Source organism: Babylonia areolata, chromosome 1 (genome assembly GCF_041734735.1).
Source record: "Babylonia areolata isolate BAREFJ2019XMU chromosome 1, ASM4173473v1, whole genome shotgun sequence".
Classification (NCBI taxonomy): Eukaryota; Metazoa; Mollusca; class Gastropoda; order Neogastropoda; family Buccinidae; genus Babylonia; species Babylonia areolata.
In genome coordinates, this window is record NC_134876.1 from 68,230,453 (window position 1) to 68,253,170 (window position 22,718).

A 22,718-nucleotide genomic window follows, 5' to 3' on the forward strand; every position below is an offset into this window, starting at 1 on the left:
TACAGAACACATTTTAACGATTAGATTTTTTTTTTTTAAATGTATCACAAGTGAGTCTTGAAGGCCTTGCCTCTCTTGTTTTATATATCAGGGGGGAAGGAGGGGTTTAATTAACATGTTTATAGGTGGCAATGGATTATAGATGGTGACTTTACGTGCTGGTTGCTGCTGGTGGTAAAGAGGATGTGCAATATTTGGTCCAGGGTGCTGGCAAATGGATCTTGTGGTCTGAGCACATCAAGGACTCACCGCCCATCCCAAAGGATGCCACCTTCCATGAAATCATCGTGCCCACTGTGGACACTGTGCGATACACGTACCTCATGGATATGCTGGTGCAGCACCAAAAACCCTGTCTCTTCGTGGGGCCCACTGGTACAGGCAAAAGCTGCTACATCACGGTTAGTAAAGCCCATCACTTGTTGCAGAAGGATGAGATGTTGAAGAATCAGGATAAAGTAGATGCAGTTTTATGGAAGAACAATGCAAACGCAACTTTAAGATTAATATGCAAGGTATTTTGAGCAAAAAAGGTTATTTGAAAATGCAGCACTGATAGGCTTGTTGATTGTAGGTCTGTATTGCCAACACTCTCAGTCCATTGCTGTGTTATTGATATAAGTAGCCACTTACACCATGAACTGTGGTCATCAGAGAAGTCTTTGCCTCGACAGGATTTCCTGCTGAGGAAACTGAGCAAAAATGTCTACAAACCCAACATCGTCAACTTCTCAGCACAGACCACAGCCAATCAGACTCAGAACATCATCATGTCCAAGCTTGACAAACGTCGCAAAGGAGTCTATGGGCCACCCCTCAACAAGAAAGCTGTGAGTGTCAAGGAATATAACACAAGTTGTGAACAAACAGCATTGATGCTGTTTCTGTGTTTATTTCTTTGCTTCTCTCTGTTGTTTTTGTAATTGTGCTTGCATGGGTTCGCAGTCATATACATGGATGCACTGTGTAGGCATACATGTATACATCAAAGCATGGAGACAGGCATTCAGATTTGCTTGTACAAGCATGTGTGCACCCTTCCATACCTCACACACATGTGCACACACACACAGACACACACACACACACACACACACACAAAGACTGCTCTGTTTGTAGTTAAGCTCTGTTTCAATTCTTGTTGCTATTAATTTTTGTGTTCAGTTCTTGGTCATTTTAGTGCAAAACAACTGATGGAGATAAATGTGTTGTGTAATGATACATACATACTGCTTCCTGGACATTCAAAACTGGATGACTCGAAATAAGTTACAATTGAACGCGGACAAAACTGAAGCAATGATCATAGGAACTAAACAAAAACTGTCTTCCATCACAATTGACACAATCAAACTTGGCAGTACATCCATCCCTCTTTCCACGTCAGTCAGGAACCTCGGTGTTGTCCTTGACAATACACTGTCCATGCAAAAATTTATCAGTCAGACATGTCAGTCCTGCTACTGTCAACTGCAACGCATCAGTGCCGTCCGGAAATATCTATCCACTGACGCAACATCTAGACTTGTCGTTTCTCTCATTCTCTCTCACCTTGACTACTGTAACTCTTTATTGTCTGGTCTGCCTGCTTCATCCATTCAGCCCCTTCAGCGCATACAAAACTCTGCTGCCCGACTCGTCCTCAGAAAGAAAAGATCTGAGCACATCACTCCTCTTTTGCAACATCTCCACTGGCTCCCTGTCTCACACCGAATAAAGTACAAGATCAGCACTCTATGTTATAGATGCATTCACAAAACTGCCCCTTCCTATCTCTGCGGCTGCCTTCACCTCTACACTCCATCTCGCTCACTACGATCGGCCTCGGATCCACTCTGTTTACGCATACCCAGATTCAAACACTCGACTATTGGCCGCCGTTCTTTCTCTGTTTCTGGACCTTGCGATTGGAATGAACTTCCTTTTTCGCTTCGTCAAGTCTCCACACTCAGCTCTTTCAAGTCTGGCCTTAAAACCCACCTGTTCCCAAAATAGCCTCCCTTGCCTGCCCTTCCTTGTCTTTAGTTTCTGCAGTATTAGAGTTATGCATGCGTGTGAATGACTGGTGCGAAAGCGCTTTGATTTGTCTCTGCACAAGATCCAGCGCTATATAAATACCATTATTATTATTATTTATTACATAGGAAGGTAGCAGTATCGTTAAAATGCTCATCTGCAAATGCAGTGTCTGTGAGGGTCTGGATTTGATTCCCAGTCTTGCCCTTTCTCCCATGTTTTTTCTGGAAAATCAAACTGAGCATCTAGTCATTCGGATGAGGTGATAAACTGAGATCCCTGTGTGCTGCACACACTCGATGCACTGAAAAAGAATCCATGGCAACAAAAGTGTTGTACTCTGTCAAAATTCTGTAGAAGAAATCCACCCTGATTCATGCACAAATACATTATGCATACATTCGTGCATGCACTGCCTGACTAGTGTGTTGGCTTATGTTGCTGTGAATCAGTTCACCTGGAGTTCAGTGCATTCAAACACCTCAAGAGTTATTTTCTTTAAAGTAGCAGACAGTGCACTGAACTCAGCATCTAATGAATACAAGTGTTTGTGTGTGTGTGTGTGTGTGTGTATGTACAGGTGTGTTATATGTAGATGTGTGTGTGTGCATGTTTACCTATTTTCGTAAAGTGCCTAAAGCCTTCACATGATTATTATTATTAAACTGTTTATTCTGATGTGGCCAGATTGTCTTTGTGGACGACCTGAACATGCCACTGCGGGAGACGTACGGTGCTCAGCCCCCCATTGAGTTGCTGCGTCAGTGGGTGGATCACTGGAACTGGTATGACCTGAAGGACAACTCTACCATCAAGCTAGTGGACCTGCAGTTTGTCGGCGCCATGGGACCTCCAGGTCTGTATAGATTCTGTGCTAGATGTCTGAACCACAATGACAACCACCACCACCACCCCACATTCCATGTTTCTTCTGATGTTGTTCTCACACACAGAAATCTGTTGTGTCAAGAAATGAACACAGCACAGCCCAGTCCATATAACATTTCACTTCTGATGTTGTTCTCACACACAGAAATCAGTTGTGTCAATAAATTAACGCAGCACAGCCCAGTCCATATAACATTTCACTTCTGATGTTGTTCTAACACACAGAAATCTGTTGTGTCAAGAAATTAATACATTAAAACCCTATCCAGTCCAGTCCAACCCAGTCAAAGGTTCTTGTCTTTTTAAGGAAGATGTGTTGATTCTTTGCAAAGTACATTTGTATGTCATTTCTTTGTATGTTTGTGTGTGTGTGTGCGCGCGCAGGTGGTGGTCGTAACCCTGTGACGCCACGTTTCCTGCGTCACCTGAACACAATCACCATCAACGAGTTTGATGACGACAACATGGTTACCATCTTCCGTAACATCATGGACTGGCACATTTTGACCAAGTACGAGACAACCTCCATTAACTCTTTCTGGAAGGGCCCTACTGTTTACAACCGTTTCAGACAAAGGGCCCTGAGCAGGGCCTCAGTTAGTTTTGAATTGCACCTCATTTCCATAATGACGTTATGAGCTAAGAATATCTTAACTGACCTTTCCACTCTCCACTGCAACCAGTAACTGCAGTGTGTGTTGCTGTGCTCACAAGCAGGAGAGTTCTTTTCGCGGTGACTGGTTCACGTGAACAGTGTTTGTCAACAGTGGCATCTGACCCAGTTTTGTCTGTCACAAAGGAGACAACAGAATTAGATGAAGGGGCACTACCGTGGCTGTATAATGTTCTGAATTCAGTCTGTTTCAAATTTTTTGTACTTTCCTGGATTTGTTTACAAGTCATCAGTGTGTGCAAATTTCGAACAAAAAATTTGGATACTTTCATCATCTCACTGTATGATGACATAAGAAGGGCGGGAGTTTTATATTTTGTCCCCAGCTAACTTGCTATGTTACTGATCAGTTTGGGAGTTTTCAGTTCATAAATTCTAACATTTCTTTTTTGGCGATTTTATTTCTTACCCATACAAATAGGTCATCTGTGGGGAAAGTCAGGGGAGCTGACTGGCAGTACTAATGAGTTAATGCCCATTTCTTCCAGTTTTCCATGTTCTTGTAGGACTAGTTTTATTGTGATTTAAATGATCCCTGTAGAGTTTTTTTTTCCTTTTGCCATCAGCAAGAAGCTGCTGATTTATGCTGGACTAGAGTTGACAGCTGAAGAGAGTGACTGGGAAAAGACAGCAGATTTCTTTTCTGGCAGAGTGAGGACAGACAGTCCACAGTTCTGGTTAGATTCTCCTTTCTTTCTGTTTGAATTGTTAGCATTTATTCAACAAATGATTTCTTTATGACTTCACCAGTTTATGCACTGACTCAACACTCCCCCCCCCCCCCCCCCAAAAAAAAAATGCAGGGGGAGGAGGAAGATATCTATTTTAAAAAATATTTTTTGAAAGATGCAAAAACTAAATCACTAATTCAGCCGTTGAGCAAGCCTGGTCAGTTTGTGGGGATGAAGAAGTACATCTTGGCTGAACCCCCCTCAAGGTCTTCTGCTGATAATGCAATCTTTTGCGTTCTCAAATTCAACAGAGAGAAACATGGCAGGAGAACTTTCAGTTCTTCAGCTGCACAAATGTGGAATTCACTGCCTTTCTTTTTACAACCCCTCATTCACATCCTTAGAAACAAATCTAAAAACATTCCCTTTCAAGCAGTCTCTTCAAAATTTAGGCAATCCTTTCTATTTCTGTATTTTGTGGATCCACAGCCATTTCTTCCACTTGTGTTTGTGTGGGTGTTTGCATATTTGTGTGTGTGTGTGTGTGTGTGTGTGTGTGTGTGCACGCGCATGTATGCATGATTGTGTGTGTTTGCATTTGTAGATATGTGTGTGTGTGTGTGTGTGTGTGTGTGTTCTTGTGTTGGATTGACATGTTATTGTAAAGCGCTCAGAAAGATTTGAAAGCCCTGTACAAGCGCACTATTATTGTTGTTGTTATTATTGTTATTTTCATTCTTCCTCTTATTATTTTTACTATTATCATCATCATCAGTGTTATTATCATTTTTGCTATTGTTATTGTGGACAGAGCGTTCGACAACGCGTACAAGCCATGCTCGGACCAGATCGTGCAGGGCACGCTGATGATCTACAAAGAGGCCATCGCCAACCTGCTGCCCACGCCCATGAAGTCCCACTACCTCTTCAACCTGCGGGACTTTGCCCGCGTCATCCAGGGCATCCTCCTGTCCATCCCAGAGACCATGGAGGAGATCTCTTCTCTCAAGAGACTCTGGGTGCATGAGGTGATGCTGTGTGAATGTCTGTCTGGGTGCATAAGGTAATGCTGTGTGAATGTCTGTCTGGGTGCGTGAGGTAATGCTGTGTGAATGTCTGTCTGGGTGCGTGAGGTGATGCTGTGTGAATGTCTGTCTGGGTGCATAAGGTAATGCTGTGTGAATGTCTGTCTGGGTGCGTGAGGTGATGCTGTGTGAATGTCTGTCTGGGTGCATAAGGTAATGCTGTGTGAATTTCTGTCTGGGTGCGTGAGGTGATGCTGTGTGAATGTCTGTCTGGGTGCATAAGGTAATGCTGTGTGAATGTCTGTCTGGGTGCGTGAGGTGATGCTGTGTGAATGTCTGTCTGGGTGCATAAGGTAATGCTGAGTGAATGTCTGTCTGGGTGCGTGAGGTGATGCTGTGTGATTGTCTGTCTGGGTGCATAAGGTAATGCTGTGTGAATGTCTGTCTGGGTGCATAAGGTAATGCTGTGTGAATGTCTGTCTGGGTGTGTGAGGTGATGCTGTGTGAATGTCTGTCTGGGTGCATAAGGTAATGCTGTGTGAATTTCTGTCTGTGTGCATAAGGTAATGCTGTGTGAATGTCTGTCTGGGTGCATAAGGTAATGCTGTGTGAATGTCTGTCTGGGTGCATAAGGTAATGCTGTGTGAATTTCTGTCTGTGTGCATAAGGTAATGCTGTGTGAATGTCTGTCTGGGTGCGTGAGGTGATGCTGTGTGAATGTCTGTCTGGGTGCATAAGGTAATGCTGTGTGAATTTCTGTCTGTGTGCATAAGGTAATGCTGTGTGAATGTCTGTCTGTGTGCATAAGGTAATGCTGTGTGAATGTCTGTCTGGGTGCATAAGGTAATGCTGTGTGAATGTCTGTCTGGGTGCGTGAGGTGATGCTGTGTGAATGTCTGTTTGGGTACATGAGGTAATACTGTGTGAATGTCTGTCTGGAGTGAATGAGGTAATGCTGTATGAATGTCTGTCTGGGTGCGTGAGGTGATGCTGTGTGAATGTCTGTCTGGGTGCGTGAGGTAATGCTGTGTGAATGTCTGTCTGGGTGCGTGAGGTAATGCTGTATGAATGTCTGTCTGGAGTGAATGAGGTAATGCTGTATGAATGTCTGTCTGGGTGCATAAGGTAATGCTGTGTGAATGTCTGTCTGGGTGCGTGAGGTAATGCTGTGTGAATGTCTGTCTGGAGTGAATGAAGTAATACTGTATGAATGTCTGTCTGGGTGCATAAGGTAATGCTGTGTGAATGTCTGTCTGGGTGCGTGAGGTGATGCTGTGTGAATGTCTGTTTGGGTACATGAGGTAATACTGTGTGAATGTCTGTCTGGGTGCATAAGGTAATGCTGTGTGAATGTCTGTCTGGAGTGAATGAGGTAATGCTGTATGAATGTCTGTCTGGGTGCGTGAGGTGATGCTGTGTGAATGTCTGTCTGGGTGCGTGAGGTGATGCTGTGTGAATGTCTGTTTGGGTACATGAGGTAATACTGTGTGAATGTCTGTCTGGGTACATGAGGTAATACTGTGTGAATGTCTGTCTGGAGTGAATGAGGTAATGCTGTGTGAATGTCTGTCTGGGTGCGTGAGGTGATGCTGTGTGAATGTCTGTCTGGAGTGAATGAGGTAATGCTGTGTGAATGTCTGTCTGGGTGCGTGAGGTGATGCTGTGTGAATGTCTGTCTGGAGTGAATGAGGTAATACTGTGTGAATGTCTGTCTGGAGTGAATGAGGTAATGCTGTGTGAATGTCTGTCTGGAGTGAATGAGGTAATGCTGTGTGGATGTCTGTCTGGAGTGAATGAGGTAATGCTGTGTGAATGTCTGTCTGGGTGTGTGAGGTGATGCTGTGTGAATGTCTGTCTGGGTGCATAAGGTAATGCTGTGTGAATGTCTGTCTGGGTGCGTGAGGTGATGCTGTGTGAATGTCTGTCTGGGTGCATAAGGTAATGATGTGTGAATGTCTGTCTGGGTGCGTGAGGTGATGCTGTGTGAATGTCTGTCTGGGTGCGTGAGGTGATGCTGTGTGAATGTCTGTCTGGGTGCGTGAGGTGATGCTGTGTGAATGTCTGTCTGGGTGCATAAGGTAATGCTGTGTGAATGTCTGTCTGGGTGCGTGAGGTGATGCTGTGTGAATGTCTGTCTAGGTGCATAAGGTAATGCTGTGTGAATTTCTGTCTGGGTGCATAAGGTAATGCTGTGTGAATGTCTGTCTGGGTGCATAAGGTAATGCTGTGTGAATTTCTGTCTGTGTGCATAAGGTAATGCTGTGTGAATGTCTGTCTGGGTGCATAAGGTAATGCTGTGTGAATGTCTGTCTGGGTGCGTGAGGTGATGCTGTGTGAATGTCTGTCTGGGTGCATAAGGTAATGCTGTGTGAATGTCTGTCTGTGTGCATAAGGTAATGCTGTGTGAATGTCTGTCTGGGTGTGTGAGGTGATGCTGTGTGAATGTCTGTTTGGGTACGTGAGGTAATACTGTGAATATCTGTCTGGAGTGAATGAGGTGATGCTGTATGAATGTCTGTCTGGGTGCATAAGGTAATGCTGTGTGAATGTCCGTCTGGAGTGAATGAGGTGATGCTGTGCGAAGTGTCTGGGTGAATGAGGTAATGCTGTGTGAATGTCTGGGGTGAATGAGGTAATGCTGTGCGAAGTGTCTGGGTGAATGAGGTAATGCTGTGTGAATGTCTGTCTGGGGTGAATGAGGTAATGCTGTGTGAAGTGTCTGGGTTTGTCTTTCATCTCTTTGTTTCAGAGATACGCATGTGTGTGAAATTTGGGTTTGAAAGCGTTTTGATTTGTTTCTGCACAAGCTTTAGCACTATATAAATACTTCATTATTATGAGTAGTAGTAGTAGTAATAGTGTTATTGTTATTATTTGATGTTCAAATGGTTATGGAAGAATGGGATTAAAGTTTGGTTCAGTCTGTCCCGCCATTTTGCTGAGTCTTGAAATGACTCATGTGACTAAATGATGGAGGTCAACCATGTCAGCTTTATTCCATTGAAAGCTTTGACACTTTGGTGAAGTTAGTTTTAGTTTCATTTTCTCAAGGATGCGTCCCTGTGTTCGGACAAGTCTATATACTCTACATCAAACCAACCTCTAGGCAAATATCTGACCAGCAGCATAACCCAATATGTTAACTCAGGACTTGAGTGTTTGCATATATATTTGTGTATCAGAATGGATTTCTTCTACATGATTTTGACAGAAGATGACCCTTTTGTTTTTGTTGGTTCTTTTTCAGTGCACCAAGTGCGTGCTGCATACAAGACAGTGGTTTATTGTCTCATCAGTATGGCTTGATGCTCAGTTTGATTTTCCAGTCAAAGTGTGCTCTATGATTGTCTGGTAGAGAAAAGGGTCTTGTGTGTGAGCAACATTGTTTTGTGGTAATGTTGGAAGCGAGAGAATGCCAGTGCATGGGACTGAATTCCAGACTCGCCAGTGTTTTCTCCCCATCAACTAGAGCTTGTGTGGTGGTATGTACACAAGTCATTCAGATGAGGTCTGGTGTAGAGCACACATAAAAAAAACCCATGGCAACAGACAACAAATACACTTGAAGAAAAAAAGGGGAAAAAAATGTTGATGGTGGTGCATTGTAGTGACATGCTCTCCCTGGGTTGAGCAGCCCGAATTTCACACATGTAGAGACCTGTTGTGACAAAAAGAATAATACAGTTCAGTTATGCAACTATTGCATTTGTTTCTTCCCTCAAGGTGTTCCGTGTGTTCTACGACCGCCTGGTGGACAACGAGGACAGGGCGTGGTTTTTCAGCAGCTGCCGGGAGGTGATGCAGGAGAAGTTGAAAGAGGACTTTGACAAGCTGTTCAGCTACCTGGATGCCGATGAAGATGGCAAGGTGGTGGAGGACGACATCCGCAGTCTGATCTACTGTGACTTCTCTGACCCCAAGAATGATGCCAAGAACTACGTAGAGGTGCGTGACCTGGAGCATCTGAGGGTTGTGTCCGAGGGTTACCTGGAGGAGTTCAACAACCTCAGCAAGAAACCCATGAACCTTGTGCTCTTCAGGTGAGACTGGAACTGGAATGAAACCACACCTGTCAGATTTCAGATATCATTAAACAACTGTCAGCACAAAACCTTTTGGCGATGTCAAGAAAGTTGGAGATTTGACTTGGTTAGAGAGTAGCAGGATCCTTTCAATCCTTTCACCTTTTGGCCAAGCTTGTGTTTGGATGTTTTAAAGAATGGATTGTGATAAAGATGACATGAAAACAAAATGTATCAGATTTCAAATGTTTCATGTTGAGTGTCATGTTTAAATCCAGCAAATTATTGTCTTGGGGCAGCTTCCAGTTACTGTTATATATGAAGCGAAATGCAATGTTCTGTTATGTGGTGATTGTCCCCCCCCCCCCACCATCCCCCCAAAAAAAAAGAAGGGGGGCGGGGGGGGGGGGGGGGGGTTAAAAAGGATGTGTCCATGATAAACACCAGATAAAACACTTTTAAAAAAAATCACATCTACCATGACAACAGAGTGTGACCATGGATGGAAAATACTGAAGGGAAATCTTGAGTATCAGCTAGTAAAATTGTCATTAGCTGATATTACATTTGTTTTTACTTTTTTGTGCAGCAGAGTAACCAGTCTCTTCTGTTTCAGTGTATGCATTGCTCATAACTGATCTGATTTATTCCCCCACAGAGTGCATTGTCCAGTTCATGTTGTATTCTCATTTTCAGATTTGCTATTGAGCATGTGTCCCGCATCTCCCGCATCCTCAAACAGCCAAGGAGTCATGCTTTGCTGGTAGGAGTTGGGGGCTCGGGACGTCAGTCCTTGACACGCTTGGCTACACATATGGCTGACTACGACCTCTTTCAGGTTCGGGACTTGTAAATAAAATGTACTTAAAAGGTATTGAGTTTGATCCCCAAAGCCAAGTTTAATGACAGCACTATGCTTTGTTTTACACCATGTGTGTTTCTTGAAAGGCTTCTGAAAGTGATACACAATGCATTTAGAATACTGTCCTTAGCAGTTTGTGTATGCTATGTTAACTCTCTCCATACTAAGGTATGCGCACAATTCTTCATACCATGAGTTTGAACATTCATAGTTCATAGGTTAACGGTTTTGTGCGAAACTAAACGGTACAGATCTGGTCTACAATCACCTGTACTTTTATTGTGGCTGAAAATGTCTTTGTTTGAGTACAATACATGCAAGCGTACGGTCACCCTTCTCGCTCGCTCGCTCGACAAGATGGCATCTCTGTCAACTTCGGCAAGAACTGTGGCTCAAAGTCGAATGCAAACTGATTCTATAATGGATATCCACTGTGCATACACATTTGCCCATTCAGTTGCTACAGTCAGGAAGTGTCTGTGGTTACAAAAGACCACATTTGTAAAATTTCTGTCATATGAGAAAAACTCACCCCCTTTATGTTAGTTGTGAAAAACACGGATTTTTTTTTCTCAAAATATGATAAATCATTCAATAATTAAGTGAGTGCTTTGAAACTTTGCAAAATGTTAGTCCATTCTATTCTTTATATTCTCACAAAATTTCATCGCTGTGTGTAATTGCAATATGTTTGGGGTTTGTTTTTTTTTAGATATTTTTCTTCTAACATAAACAAATGGCCAATACAGAGAGTATAATGAAGGAAGTCATCAGGCAGTATAGAATGAGTTAATGTTGGGCACACTGCACCAAACTGTACTGTATCGTCTGACATTATACCTGATCTCATCTCACTCATGCACAGACACACCCTCATGCATAGACACATGGATGTGTTCAACATATTCACACATCAGACCATACAGACCCAACATATTCTTTCTTGCCTTACCCTAGTTTCTCCATGTTTCCAACTGTCCCCTGCTCTCGTTGCCTCCTTTCACCATTCTCTGCTTCACAGATTAAATCGAAAAAATATATGTAGGTGATTTTTTTACTTTTTTTTTTTGTTTTGATCTGAACAGTTATTGAATGATACTGATTTGAATGGACAGGTGGAAATTAGTAAGAGCTACACATCTGTGGAATGGCGTGAGGACCTCAAACGAATTCTGCGCAAATCCACAGAGACTGAAAACCAGGCCGTCTTCCTCTTTTCTGACACACAGGTAAGGCAGTGTAACACTCTGAGGAAACAGAAGAGATTTTATTGTAGTCTTTTTTCAGTTAAGAATGGTATCTTTTTTGAGAAAACAGCACAGTTTTAACACTGTTAGGATAGACCGTTCAGCTTTCTAAAAACATGTTATAGGTTTAGTAGTTTTAGCTCATTTCTGATGCTTTCCAAGGAATCGGCAAAGATCAAAATGTATCTTCTTCATTAGATAAAGGTAAACCTGTAAGTTCTTATTCAGACTGGTTTTTGATGCAGTTTCTTTCAGATAGATTTGAGTATAAATATTCATTTAGTTAGGCTGTTTGTCAATTTTGATTTAGTTCAGTATGGGTGTAAATTCTGATTTGATTTAGTTTGGATCGAAATGACTAAGCTTGAAATCTTTATTACTGTTAGGCATGGAACAAAGAAGGCAATAATTCTGATTGAACGACATATTTTACTGTAGAATATGATTTTGTTACACTTGGATGGAAATGACTAAGATCGAAACTTACATTCCTGCTATGTTTTAAACAAGTGATTGGTCAGCAGCTTGAGGTCTTCTCAGGTGTGTGGCCTCACGGCAGCCTGACATTGACAGGTTCCAGGAGGTTGCTGGCTAGGGATTGCTGTTGTCATGCAGGGGGAAGTGAAGATGAACAGCATGCAAGTTTTGCCACTGAGAAAATGGACCACTCACACACACACACACACACACACACACACACACACACACACACACACACCACATATACATGCACACACCGCTCACACACTGTTATCCAGATAATTTGAAGAAGGGGTTACCATGTACAGTTTATGACCATTTACAGTACACACATGACTTTGATGATGTTTACTATGCAAGCTGCGAGATTACCTCTTCTCTGAAGAAGGTCAGACTGAAGAAGGCAAGGTAATAGCAGCAGAGTGCGACCATTTGTTCACTTCACATATTTCACATGTTACAGCTCTCACTCATTCACTCATATCTCTGGCAGTTATCATGCCAATTCTTAGTGATACACACATTTTTTAAATGATTTTTCATCACAGCATGGCAGTTTATTTTGTGGTTGTACTACTACTGGTGCAATTGAAAACCCTGTTGTTTGAAGAACAAAGTTGTATGTATTCATAATGAGTGTTTTCTGCTTGAAATGGCACAGTCAGAAATCCTTCTGTTTGAAGAACAGCTTTGGAGTTTTATGTGAATATCCTTTGTTTTTAGACAGGTTTATTGATTCAGTTGCTCTTGTCTCTTCAGCTTTCATTTTCGTTCTTGTGTATTTTATGTGGTGTGTATGTGTACCGTATGTACAGGCATGTATGTCTGTTTTGTTGGTCTTCTTTTTTTTTCATCTTTTCACTACACTTTATATCAGACAAGGGAAAAAAAATGTACATGCTTCTGTAGTGATTGGAATAGATCATGTCTAAAGATGATTCTGCTACAACATTGCATTATTAGATGACAGTTATTGTAGCCCTATGTTTGTTACTTGTGTTGTTTACGTCCTCAGCAAGTGTATTGTAACAAAATTCTGGTTAAAGAAAGCACTAAAATTGCTTCATTATTCTTCCTTGAGTCCATTTAAATACTTTTTACAGCAAGACAGTGAGCGAATATAACTTTGATATTGCTGCCGAAATTACAGCAGGTGGTGACTTTTCTTTGCCTTCACATCATTTGAATGATTTTTGTGCTGGATTATGACAGACAAGTCACACAAACATTGCAGAGGTGTAAGGTTTTTATGCAGTTCCTGGTCTGTGATGAAACATGGTTTCTCTTGAAATCTTCATGCAATGTATGTGCCTGTGTTTACTTTGTGTGTGCACATGTGTGTGTGTATATATGTGTGTGTGTGTGTGTGTGTGTGTGTGTTCCATGTACATGCTTGTGGGTGTACGTATGTTTTTTTTTCTCATGTACTATTGTATGCTATTACATACTGTTGTATTGTTTCATGTGAGGCGCTTAACATTAGCCTATTATATGGGGAGTTTGTGCCACATAAGTACAATCTATTTATGATCATTATATTCACTGTTATATCTGTGCAGATCAAACAAGAGTCCTTCCTGGAGGACATCAACAACCTGCTGAACGCTGGTGAGGTGCCCAACCTGTTTCCCATTGATGAGAAGCAGGAGCTCTGTGAGAAGATGAGAACGTTGGACAGGTAGGCACTGGCTGCTTTGTCAGCAGTGTAGGGAAGCATCATGTCATTGAGCTATGTGTGGTGGTGCTGCTGGTGTGTTGCACAGGTTTCTTTCTCTTTCTTCTCTTGCATTCAGACTAAAAGATGCAGGAAAGCATATTCACTTCTTTCTCTCTCTCTCTTTACTGCTCCAAAGCATGGCCATATCTGATCATATGATCAGACTGCATTCATAACATCAGTTTCCAAATACTCAGGTTACAAGACATCTGAGCACAAATGATTCATGCATGCGCAATTCTCCTTCCATGCAACGAACTGACCTGGTCATTTATTCACCAGCATACACACACACACACACACACACACACACACACACACACACACACTGTCAACACTGACATATGCAGTATTAGCGTTCAGGTTTAGGCACAAAGGATAGTAAAGTGATGGGGAAAAAGAGCTCAGAACCGGAAATGCATTTTGTCGACAAACTTTCAAAGAGACGTGTGGTTGTGTACTACCGATCAAGGTTCATCACCATTTAAAGAGCGTCTGTCATCTAAATGGATGTGCTGAACTTTGTCTTTTCCTTGATTGAAGCTAATTAAATTTGTTGCTTCAGGACATACTCTTTTTTTTATAATGTAAAATGAATTTTATGCTGAAAATTCATATAATGTATGCATCATGGTAAAGATCATTCCTCACATTTTATTTTATACATTCTTTACTTGTGTAGTACAATGCTACTACTCCCTTTCTCTCCCTTTCTCTCTTCCCACAGACAAAGAGACAAATCCAAGCAGACAGACGGGTCTCCAGTGGCGCTGTTCAACTTTTTCATCCAGCGTGTGCGTGAGCAGCTGCACATCGTGTTGGCCATGTCCCCAATTGGTGATGCTTTCCGCAACCGTCTGCGAAAATTCCCATCTCTGGTCAACTGCTGCACTATCGACTGGTTCCAGGTAATGACAATGATTATGATGATGATGAAACTTTTCATGGCAGTTGCTTGTCGACAATAGTTATAATAATGATGAAACATTCCATGTCAGTTGCTTCTTGATGGTTTAGTTGTTTTGGGTTTTGTTTTTTTTTGTTTTTTTTTGTGGATTGATATGGTTACCTATATTGTGCCAACCCATGGTCATAGACCAGGCACAAAGCATACAATTTACAAATACAGAGGCATTTGTACAACTGGTTGCCTTCCTGGGTAGAGCCAACTAAGAGCTGCCTTCAGGTGCCCATGATTCACTTCCATTTTCATTCAACCACACTCATGCACACACGCAGACACACACACACACACACGCGCGCGCGCGCGCAGACACACACACACACACACACACACACACACACACACACACACACACACACACACATGTATATCAAAGCAGATTTTACAACAAAGTTTTGCCAGAGACAACTATCTTGGGTTCTTTTATATGCTTTCAATGCATGCTACACATAGGACCTTGGTTTGTCATCTCATCTGAACTGGGGGATGGGGGTTGGAGCAGGCAAGGGGGGGGGAAGAAAATTCTGGCAAATGTGGGATTAGATCCCATGGGCTCAAATACTCTTCTTTCCTAGGCGGACTTATGACCAGTAGACCACAACTTAACATGAAATCAGATTGGTTAGTTTCTAGACCTCAAATGTCAAGTAGCATAACTTTGCGATGATTCTCCAAATGGGTGAGTGAACTCAAGAATGGATAGCAGGATATACACAGTTTGACAGTCTCGATTTCAGTTTCTTAAAGAGGAATTTGGACAAATCCATCACACCACATCTGTTGGGTGGATGTCTGACCAGGAGCATAACCGAATGTGCTTTGTACATGCATATATATATATTTGTGTACCTATCAGAGTGGATTTCTTCTACAGAATTTTGCCAGAGAACAACACTTTTGTTGCCATGGATTGTTTTTCAGTGTGCCAAGTGTACGCTGCATGCAGGACCACAGTTTATTGTCTCATCCAATTGACTAGATGCTCAGTTTGAAGTGACGAAATAAACAACAGCAAGTACGTTGCTGAATGCAAGGCACATGGACAGAACAGGACATTTCACCGCATGTCTTTTTATTTCTTCATCAATGGAAAAAAAAGGGAATAAGTCTATGTATAGGTGTCTGTAGGAAGTCTGTGTCTGAGGTGGGTTACAACTACAAGCTAAAGTGACCAGTTGGCGATGTTGCATGTGTGTTTGTGTGTGTGTGTATGTGTGTTTGTGTGTCTGTGCCTTAGACATGGCCGGAAGACGCCCTGCAGGCGGTGGCCCAGCGGTTCCTGGAGGAGATTGAGATGTCGGAGGAGCATCGGAGTGGCTGCATCACCATGTGCAAGCACTTCCACACCTCCACCATCAACCTGTCCAGCCGCTTCGTCATGGAGCTGGAGCGCCACAACTATGTGACCCCCACCTCTTATCTGGAGCTCATCAGCACCTTCAAGACCTTGCTGACTGACAAGAGAGAGTGAGTGAGGGGAGAGAGTGTGTCTGTGAGTGTGTTTGTGTGTTTATTTGTTGTGTTTTTGTTATTTTTTGTTTTGTTTTTTTGCTGTCCCATCGTCTGCAACGTTTTTCAGTAGCATTACTTCCACGTCGCTCATTCCGAGTCCCCCCCATACCCAACCACACCCGGGTTCGTCTCTAATAGTCCCAGCAATCCACAGGAAACCATTGATGGTAGGTTGCCAAGAGGCCACACACCAGAGACCCTGCACTGCTGCTGAGTTACTTTGATGGTGTTTGGTAGAGCCTGTTTTGATTTAACATACTTAGGACACCACTTACTAAGCCCCCTATAGTGACAATGATGGTTTAGTTGCAGAGCTAGACTGAGTGAGCGTCTCTCATGTCTGTGTGTTGCTGGCCCTTTTGCTGCCAAGGAATTAAGATTTAAAGTGAAATCTATTTGCCAGGGGTTTTTTTTCACAAAAAACGGGTATATATTCTCAAAAAATTATGTGTGCTTTGTTGCTGGAGAAAGATGCATAAAAGTATATAATTATTTTCTGAAAGGTAAATAAATTAAGAATGCAAAACACATGATGTTTTCCAATTTTGTATGATTTCAATGACATGCTATTGTTTTGGAATCAGTGTTTTGTTTTTTGTCACATTTTCAACTTGTTCAGCCTAGTATGTGTGTGTTATTTATAGCTTGTGTGTGTGTGTTGATACTAGTATGTGTGTGTTGTCAATAGTTTGTGTGTATTGCTAATAATGTGTGTGTGTGTGTGTGTGCGTTCGCGTATGTGTGTAATTGTATACATGCATGTGTACATGTTGTTAGTGTTTTTGTTTTGTTTGTGGGCGCATGTCTATGGTGTATGTGTGCACAGCGGTGCATGGGTGCTCATGTATTTTGTATTTGACAATCATTTGAGTGTATGCTTTGTTTCTGTGAGGTGCTTTAGGATCTTGGAAACTGCCATTTAGGCATTTTGCTATTGTCATAAGAATATAAATAAAGAGATCTATTATAAACAAAATCACATTTGTTATTACAAATATTAAAAAAGATTATCAGAGATGAAATCACAATATCGTACTTTCATCAGAGCGATCCCCATGATAAGTGTTAACGCCTGGCTGCCGGTGTTCCCAGGGAGGTGGTGAACCAGAGGCGGCGCTACGAGGTGGGTCTGGAGAAACTGGATTCAGCAGCAGGGCAGGTGGCCGTCATGCAGAAAGAGCTGACTGATCTTCAGCCCCAGCTGGTGATCGCCTCCAAAGAGGTGTCTGAGATCATGGTGGTCATCGAGAGGGACTCCGTGGAGGTTGCCAAAGTGGAAAAGGTCTGTGGGTTGTTTCCACAGCAGATTTCTGGATAGTGTGCCATATGATTATCTCTTATTATTTTTGTTTCCACAGCAGATTTCTGGATAGTGTGCCATATGATTATCTCTTATTATTTTTGTTTCCACAGCAGATTTCTGGATAGTGTGCCATATGATTATCTCTTATTATTTTTGTTTCCACAGCAGATTTCTGGATAGTGTGCCATATGATTATCTCTTATTATTTTTGTTTCCACAGCAGATTTCTGGATAGTGTGCTATATGATTATCCCTTATTATTTTTGTTTCCACAGCAGATTTCTGGATAGTGTGCTAATAAGTATCCATTATTGTCATTATTATCATTGCCATGTTTTGTTGGCAATAATCAATAGACATGTGAGCTGCTCATGAACCTGGTGTAACAGCTACAAACTGCTAATTGCTTTCTGATTGGGCCTAATGTACCCTGGAGTTCTGATTGGGCCTAATGTACCCTGGAGTTCTTTTCAAGCTAGCCTAGAAAGACCCACATATCCTTTATGAGAGGGATACAGTCTAACTGGGGTGGGAGGTGAGGGCTTGGTGGGCATCAGTTCTGACTACTTACCAGTCGTTCCAGGCTTATCTACATTCACCCAAGGGTTAATATTGGCTAACCGTTACCCCAGCAAGAGCTGACTGTGCACAACTCAGCCATGGTTGACCAGGACATGCCACTGCTACATTTTTTCAGTTAATTTTCTGTGATCAGTTTCGATGCTGAGACTGTGTCATGAATTGCCTGAACACAAACCATGGCAGCTGCTGTTTATCTTCATGGGCTGCAACTCTATTGCAGACCCAAGTTTCAAAATTATGCACTGTGATTTTATTTGGTCGATACGTACATAGTGATTAAGGAGGGGAATATGGGTTATTGATGTTATTGATTTGTTCTTAGTTCACTTCCCCGTGAGCCTGAAGAACTTTTTCTGTTTTAGCTGTGCTTGAAGCAGACAATCGAGTCTTTTTAATTGACTTAGGCTGTACAGAGTCACAGGCAGACTGATTGGAAAACTTCAGAGAATCATGGGCCACGAGCAGTTCCTTTGTTTAAAAAAAACGGGAGGGGGGGTGGGGGGGGAGGTGGGGGGCTTAAGAGTTCTGGTTGTGTAAGGCTGTTTATATTTTTATGTATTTCTCTATCTCTATGTGTCTGCCTCATTTTCTGCCCGTCTGTCTCTTTTTCTCTTGGTAACTTTTTCTGTGTGTCTGTCTGTATACCTTCCTTGTTTCCAACAGTGACCTCTCTTTCTCATGAATTTGGTTTCCATACTTTTCTGTTATTTTCCCCTGCTTTTTTTTTTATCAGACAAGTACATTTTCCATACTTTGCTGTTTCTTTTCCCCTGCTTTTTATCTGACTAGTACATTTTCCATACTTAGCTGTTTAATTTTCCCTGCATTTTGACAGACTTTGCCGTGCATTGCATTGAGACTCAGAAGACTCAAGACGCATTCATTGTCTTTTCAGAAATTCACTGTTTGAGCAAATTTGCAAACAAACATCAGAATAAACTGTAACTAAACTAATGTTGAGTAAGTTATGTGCTTGCTATGAAAAAAAAAAGTATTATGTGCATTAAAATGCAACCACACACGCCTGTCGGGTGTTTCACTAGGTGGTGAAAGCGGATGAATTAGTAGCCAACCAGCAGGCCAGTGCTGCCAAGGCTATGAAGGACGAGTGTGACGCTGACCTGTCTGAGGCGCTGCCTGCCCTCAACGCTGCGCTCTCAGCCCTGGACACACTGACACAACAAGTGAGAGCTGCTCTGTTGCTGGACACACGCACATGCACGCACGCACGCACGCACACACACACACACACACACACACACACACACACACACTCACACTCACACTCACACACACACACCTTGACACAGGCTGTGAGCAGCACTCTGTAGCTGGACACACACACACACACACACGCTACTTTTTTTTTCTTTTTTTTCCCCATATACATCCATACTTTCACATTCACATGCATGCACCCATACACACCATCATCTAAAATCACTTTTGTGAACAGAAGTTCAATTAACAATCATCAAACCTACATACTCCTACACATTCCGATACTCATACTCATGTTATCCACATGCACATACATGTTTGTTTATGCGCTCATGTGTACACAGACACTAATGCACAAACACACATATATCGGGTGTACCTGGCAGCTGGCATGAACATGATGAAGGTAACATTGCACAGCTCTGATATTGAATTTTTTGACATGCTGTTTTGAATTTGACAGTACTCACATAATTTGCGTCCAAACTTTTAGATAATTTGCAGACTTGTTGATGATACCCTAAGGTTACTGTGTGAAAATGTTCAATTAATTCGGTTTCTCTATCACTGAGAAAATACTTGTCAAAAAGTGCTTCACTTTTTTGGGGACACCTGATATATATCTACCCACTCACACATATATACACACATGCACACCCGCACACACCCATCACACACATACACGTACACACATACACATACACACACACACACATACACATGCACACACTCACCCCACCCCACCTACACACACACACACACACACACACACACACACACACACTCCCATGGACAAACACCGTTAAACAGAAGAATGGTTAAAAGAAAAAATAAAAGAACTCTGTGCAAGATGCTTTTCAGATGAAGTAAAAAATCTTCCCTAGCTCATACTGCCTGAACCCTTTTCACTGCTTGAATGATTGCATTTATCAACAACAGATTAGAATGGGCGTCAATTTTTAAGAAACAGTATTGGCTGACCTGTAGTGTGTGTCCTTGTGTATGTATGTGTCTGTGTATGTGTGTGTATGTGTGTGTGTGTGTGTGCCTGTCTCTCTGTGTGTGGGTGGGTGTGCTTCTGTGTGTGTGTGTGTGTGTGTATGTGTGTGTGTGTGATCCCAGGACATCACGGTGGTGAAGAGCATGAAGAGCCCCCCCAACGGTGTGCGCCTGGTGATGGAGACCATCTGCGTGCTGAAGGGTCTGAAGGCTGACAAGGTTCCGGACCCCAGCGGCTCCGGCAAGAAGATTGACGACTACTGGCCCGTCTCCAAGAGAATCCTTGGTGACATGAAGTTCCTGGAGAACTTGCACCATTTCGATAAGGTGAGACTCTTGTTGTTTGTCAGCTGTTTTGACTAGCTGTTGCTCTTTGTTGTGTGTCAGCTGTTTTGACTGGCTGTTGCTCTTTGTTGTGTGTCAGCTGTTTTGACTGGCTGTTGCTCTTTGTTGTGTGTCAGCTGTTTTGACTGGCTGTTGCTCTTTGTTGTGTGTCAGCTGTTTTGACTGGCTGTTGCTCTTTGTTGTGTGTCAGCTGTTTTGACTGGCTGTTGCTCTTTGTTGTGTGTCAGCTGTTTTGACTGGCTGTTGCTCTTTGTTGTGTGTCAGCTGTTTTAACTGGCTGTTGCTCTCTGTTGTCCGAACTGTTTTAACTGTTTGTTGCTCTTTGTTGTCTGTGGACTGTTTTAACTGGTTGCTGTTCTTTGTTGATGGGTAACTGTTTAACTGCTAACTGCATGTACTTTTCTATCAGTCACTGGAGCAATGGTCAGCACAGATTATGATTCCTGTTGGCTATTGCTCTGGTGAATATGTTTAAGTGGCTTAGATTGTAGACAATCTGTTCAAGGTAAAGAGTATTTGCTGCTCCTCCTATTGGATTAGTTGTGATAATTTGGACAAATCTGGGAAACAAAAACCTTTGAAAAAAAACATTATGCATCCCTTTCCCAATCTGAGAAAGAAAAGAAAGAGTTTCTTGCTCTCTTCTTCTGGAAAAGGGAGAAAATGTGTAAAGATGAATTTTAAATTAAAAGAAAATTAATAATGAAAAACTATGGCTCAGTCACTGATTTTACAGCACATCACACAGAAAACAGTGAGTGAAAATAGAATTACAAACATCGTCCAATGGGCACAACAGTGTAGTGGTTAAGGTGCTAGACTTTCAATTTCAAGGTCTGTGGTTTGAATCCTGATTGCAGTGTCTGGTGGGTTAAGGATGGAGACCTGCTTGTGCCCAAACCCCCTTCACGTTCATATGCATGCAGGAGATAGAGAATGTGCATGTTAAACAAAGATCTTGCAGGCCATGTCACTGTTTGATGGGCTATAGAGTGTTGTTGCCAGGATGACAAGGTAAAAACAGTGACACACAAAAAGCACACTTGAAAATACAAGAGAACATAGGAGTTGCAGCCAACAAATGCAGAAGAAGAAGAAACATTCTCCTCACTGGTGAGTCATATCCACACGCAATGCCCACAGTATGCTGATTGTGTTGGTAGGTAGTGGTGCTTCACTCTGGGCAAGCTGCTCTGGTGTACGCCCTCAAACACCACACATCAGTATATCTTAATGGAGATGATACATTTTCCTTCTTTTTTTTTTTTGCTGCTCTATCATCTGCACTGCTTAAGTGGCATTACTCCCATGCCACTCACTTATACACAGCCATGCCCAGATTTGTCCCAGTATTGGCAGTCAGCTGGGAACTATCGATGTAAAATCACCAGAGGGATACACACCAGAGGAGATCTAGCACATCTGCTGAGTCACTTAGATGGTGTTCAGTAGTGCCTGTTCTGATTTAATGTACTTAACACACCACATACTAAGCCCTATAATGACTACAGTAATTGCTAATTCACAAAACCAGACTGAATGAGCACTGCCTCCAGAGTGGAGACTGCCATGACATCCCACCAGTGACAGTCCCCTATGAAACGATTAAGGGTTTTTTTTGGTTGTTTTTTTGTTGTTGCTGTTGTTGTTTTTTTGCAGCTCCAACATCTGCATCATTTCAGTTGAATTTATCTCATGCTGCTAGTAGTAGAGTGGAGTTTAACGACCTATCGGCTTTAAGGTCAAGTTGTTCGTAGCTGTGGTCTTTTCCAAGGGGGTGTGGCGTGGTCAAGGCATTGGTCCTGTGGTCATGCTTGAGGAGGGTCCTTGTTGTGTGCTGGCCGCCGGTGAAGTCCGCAGTCCGTGCTGTGTCCTGGCTGTGTTTGGGTGGTGGAGTCCTGATTGTCGGTCCGAGGCTGGTCCTCGCGATGTCTTTTTTGTCCCAGTGGCGATGATCCACAATGGGGGGGGCGCGCTCTGGATGACTGATGTCTGTGCACGACCGTTAGGCCCCCTAGTTCAGCCAGGGGAACCCGGGCCCCACACAGCATCAGTCACTCGCCCTGCCCTGGTTGTTGTCGTGGGAGAGTCCTGGCTGGCAGTTCGAGGGGTGTCCTCGCTGGCTCGTGGCTCCTCTTTGGGGTGGTGGTCTCTTCGGGGTGGTTCCTGGTCATTCATCGGTGGGAAGTGT

The 22,718-nt window shown here is 42.7% G+C and overlaps 1 protein-coding gene across 1 annotated transcript in view; it reads left to right on the plus strand.

The window, feature by feature from the left end:
• The window catches only part of LOC143286198 (dynein axonemal heavy chain 7-like), a 126,956-nt gene that overhangs the window by 55,661 nt on the left and 48,577 nt on the right, over positions 1 to 22,718 (plus strand). The window contains exons 26-39 of the mRNA XM_076593833.1: positions 204 to 401; positions 675 to 830; positions 2,704 to 2,872; positions 3,289 to 3,415; positions 5,060 to 5,276; positions 8,997 to 9,313; positions 9,992 to 10,133; positions 11,273 to 11,386; positions 13,444 to 13,562; positions 14,329 to 14,509; positions 15,803 to 16,032; positions 17,170 to 17,359; positions 19,006 to 19,146; positions 20,306 to 20,509. Of these exons, the coding sequence (XP_076449948.1) occupies positions 204 to 401; positions 675 to 830; positions 2,704 to 2,872; positions 3,289 to 3,415; positions 5,060 to 5,276; positions 8,997 to 9,313; positions 9,992 to 10,133; positions 11,273 to 11,386; positions 13,444 to 13,562; positions 14,329 to 14,509; positions 15,803 to 16,032; positions 17,170 to 17,359; positions 19,006 to 19,146; positions 20,306 to 20,509 (2,505 nt within the window). The remainder of the gene's footprint in view (positions 1 to 203; positions 402 to 674; positions 831 to 2,703; positions 2,873 to 3,288; positions 3,416 to 5,059; positions 5,277 to 8,996; positions 9,314 to 9,991; positions 10,134 to 11,272; positions 11,387 to 13,443; positions 13,563 to 14,328; positions 14,510 to 15,802; positions 16,033 to 17,169; positions 17,360 to 19,005; positions 19,147 to 20,305; positions 20,510 to 22,718) is intronic.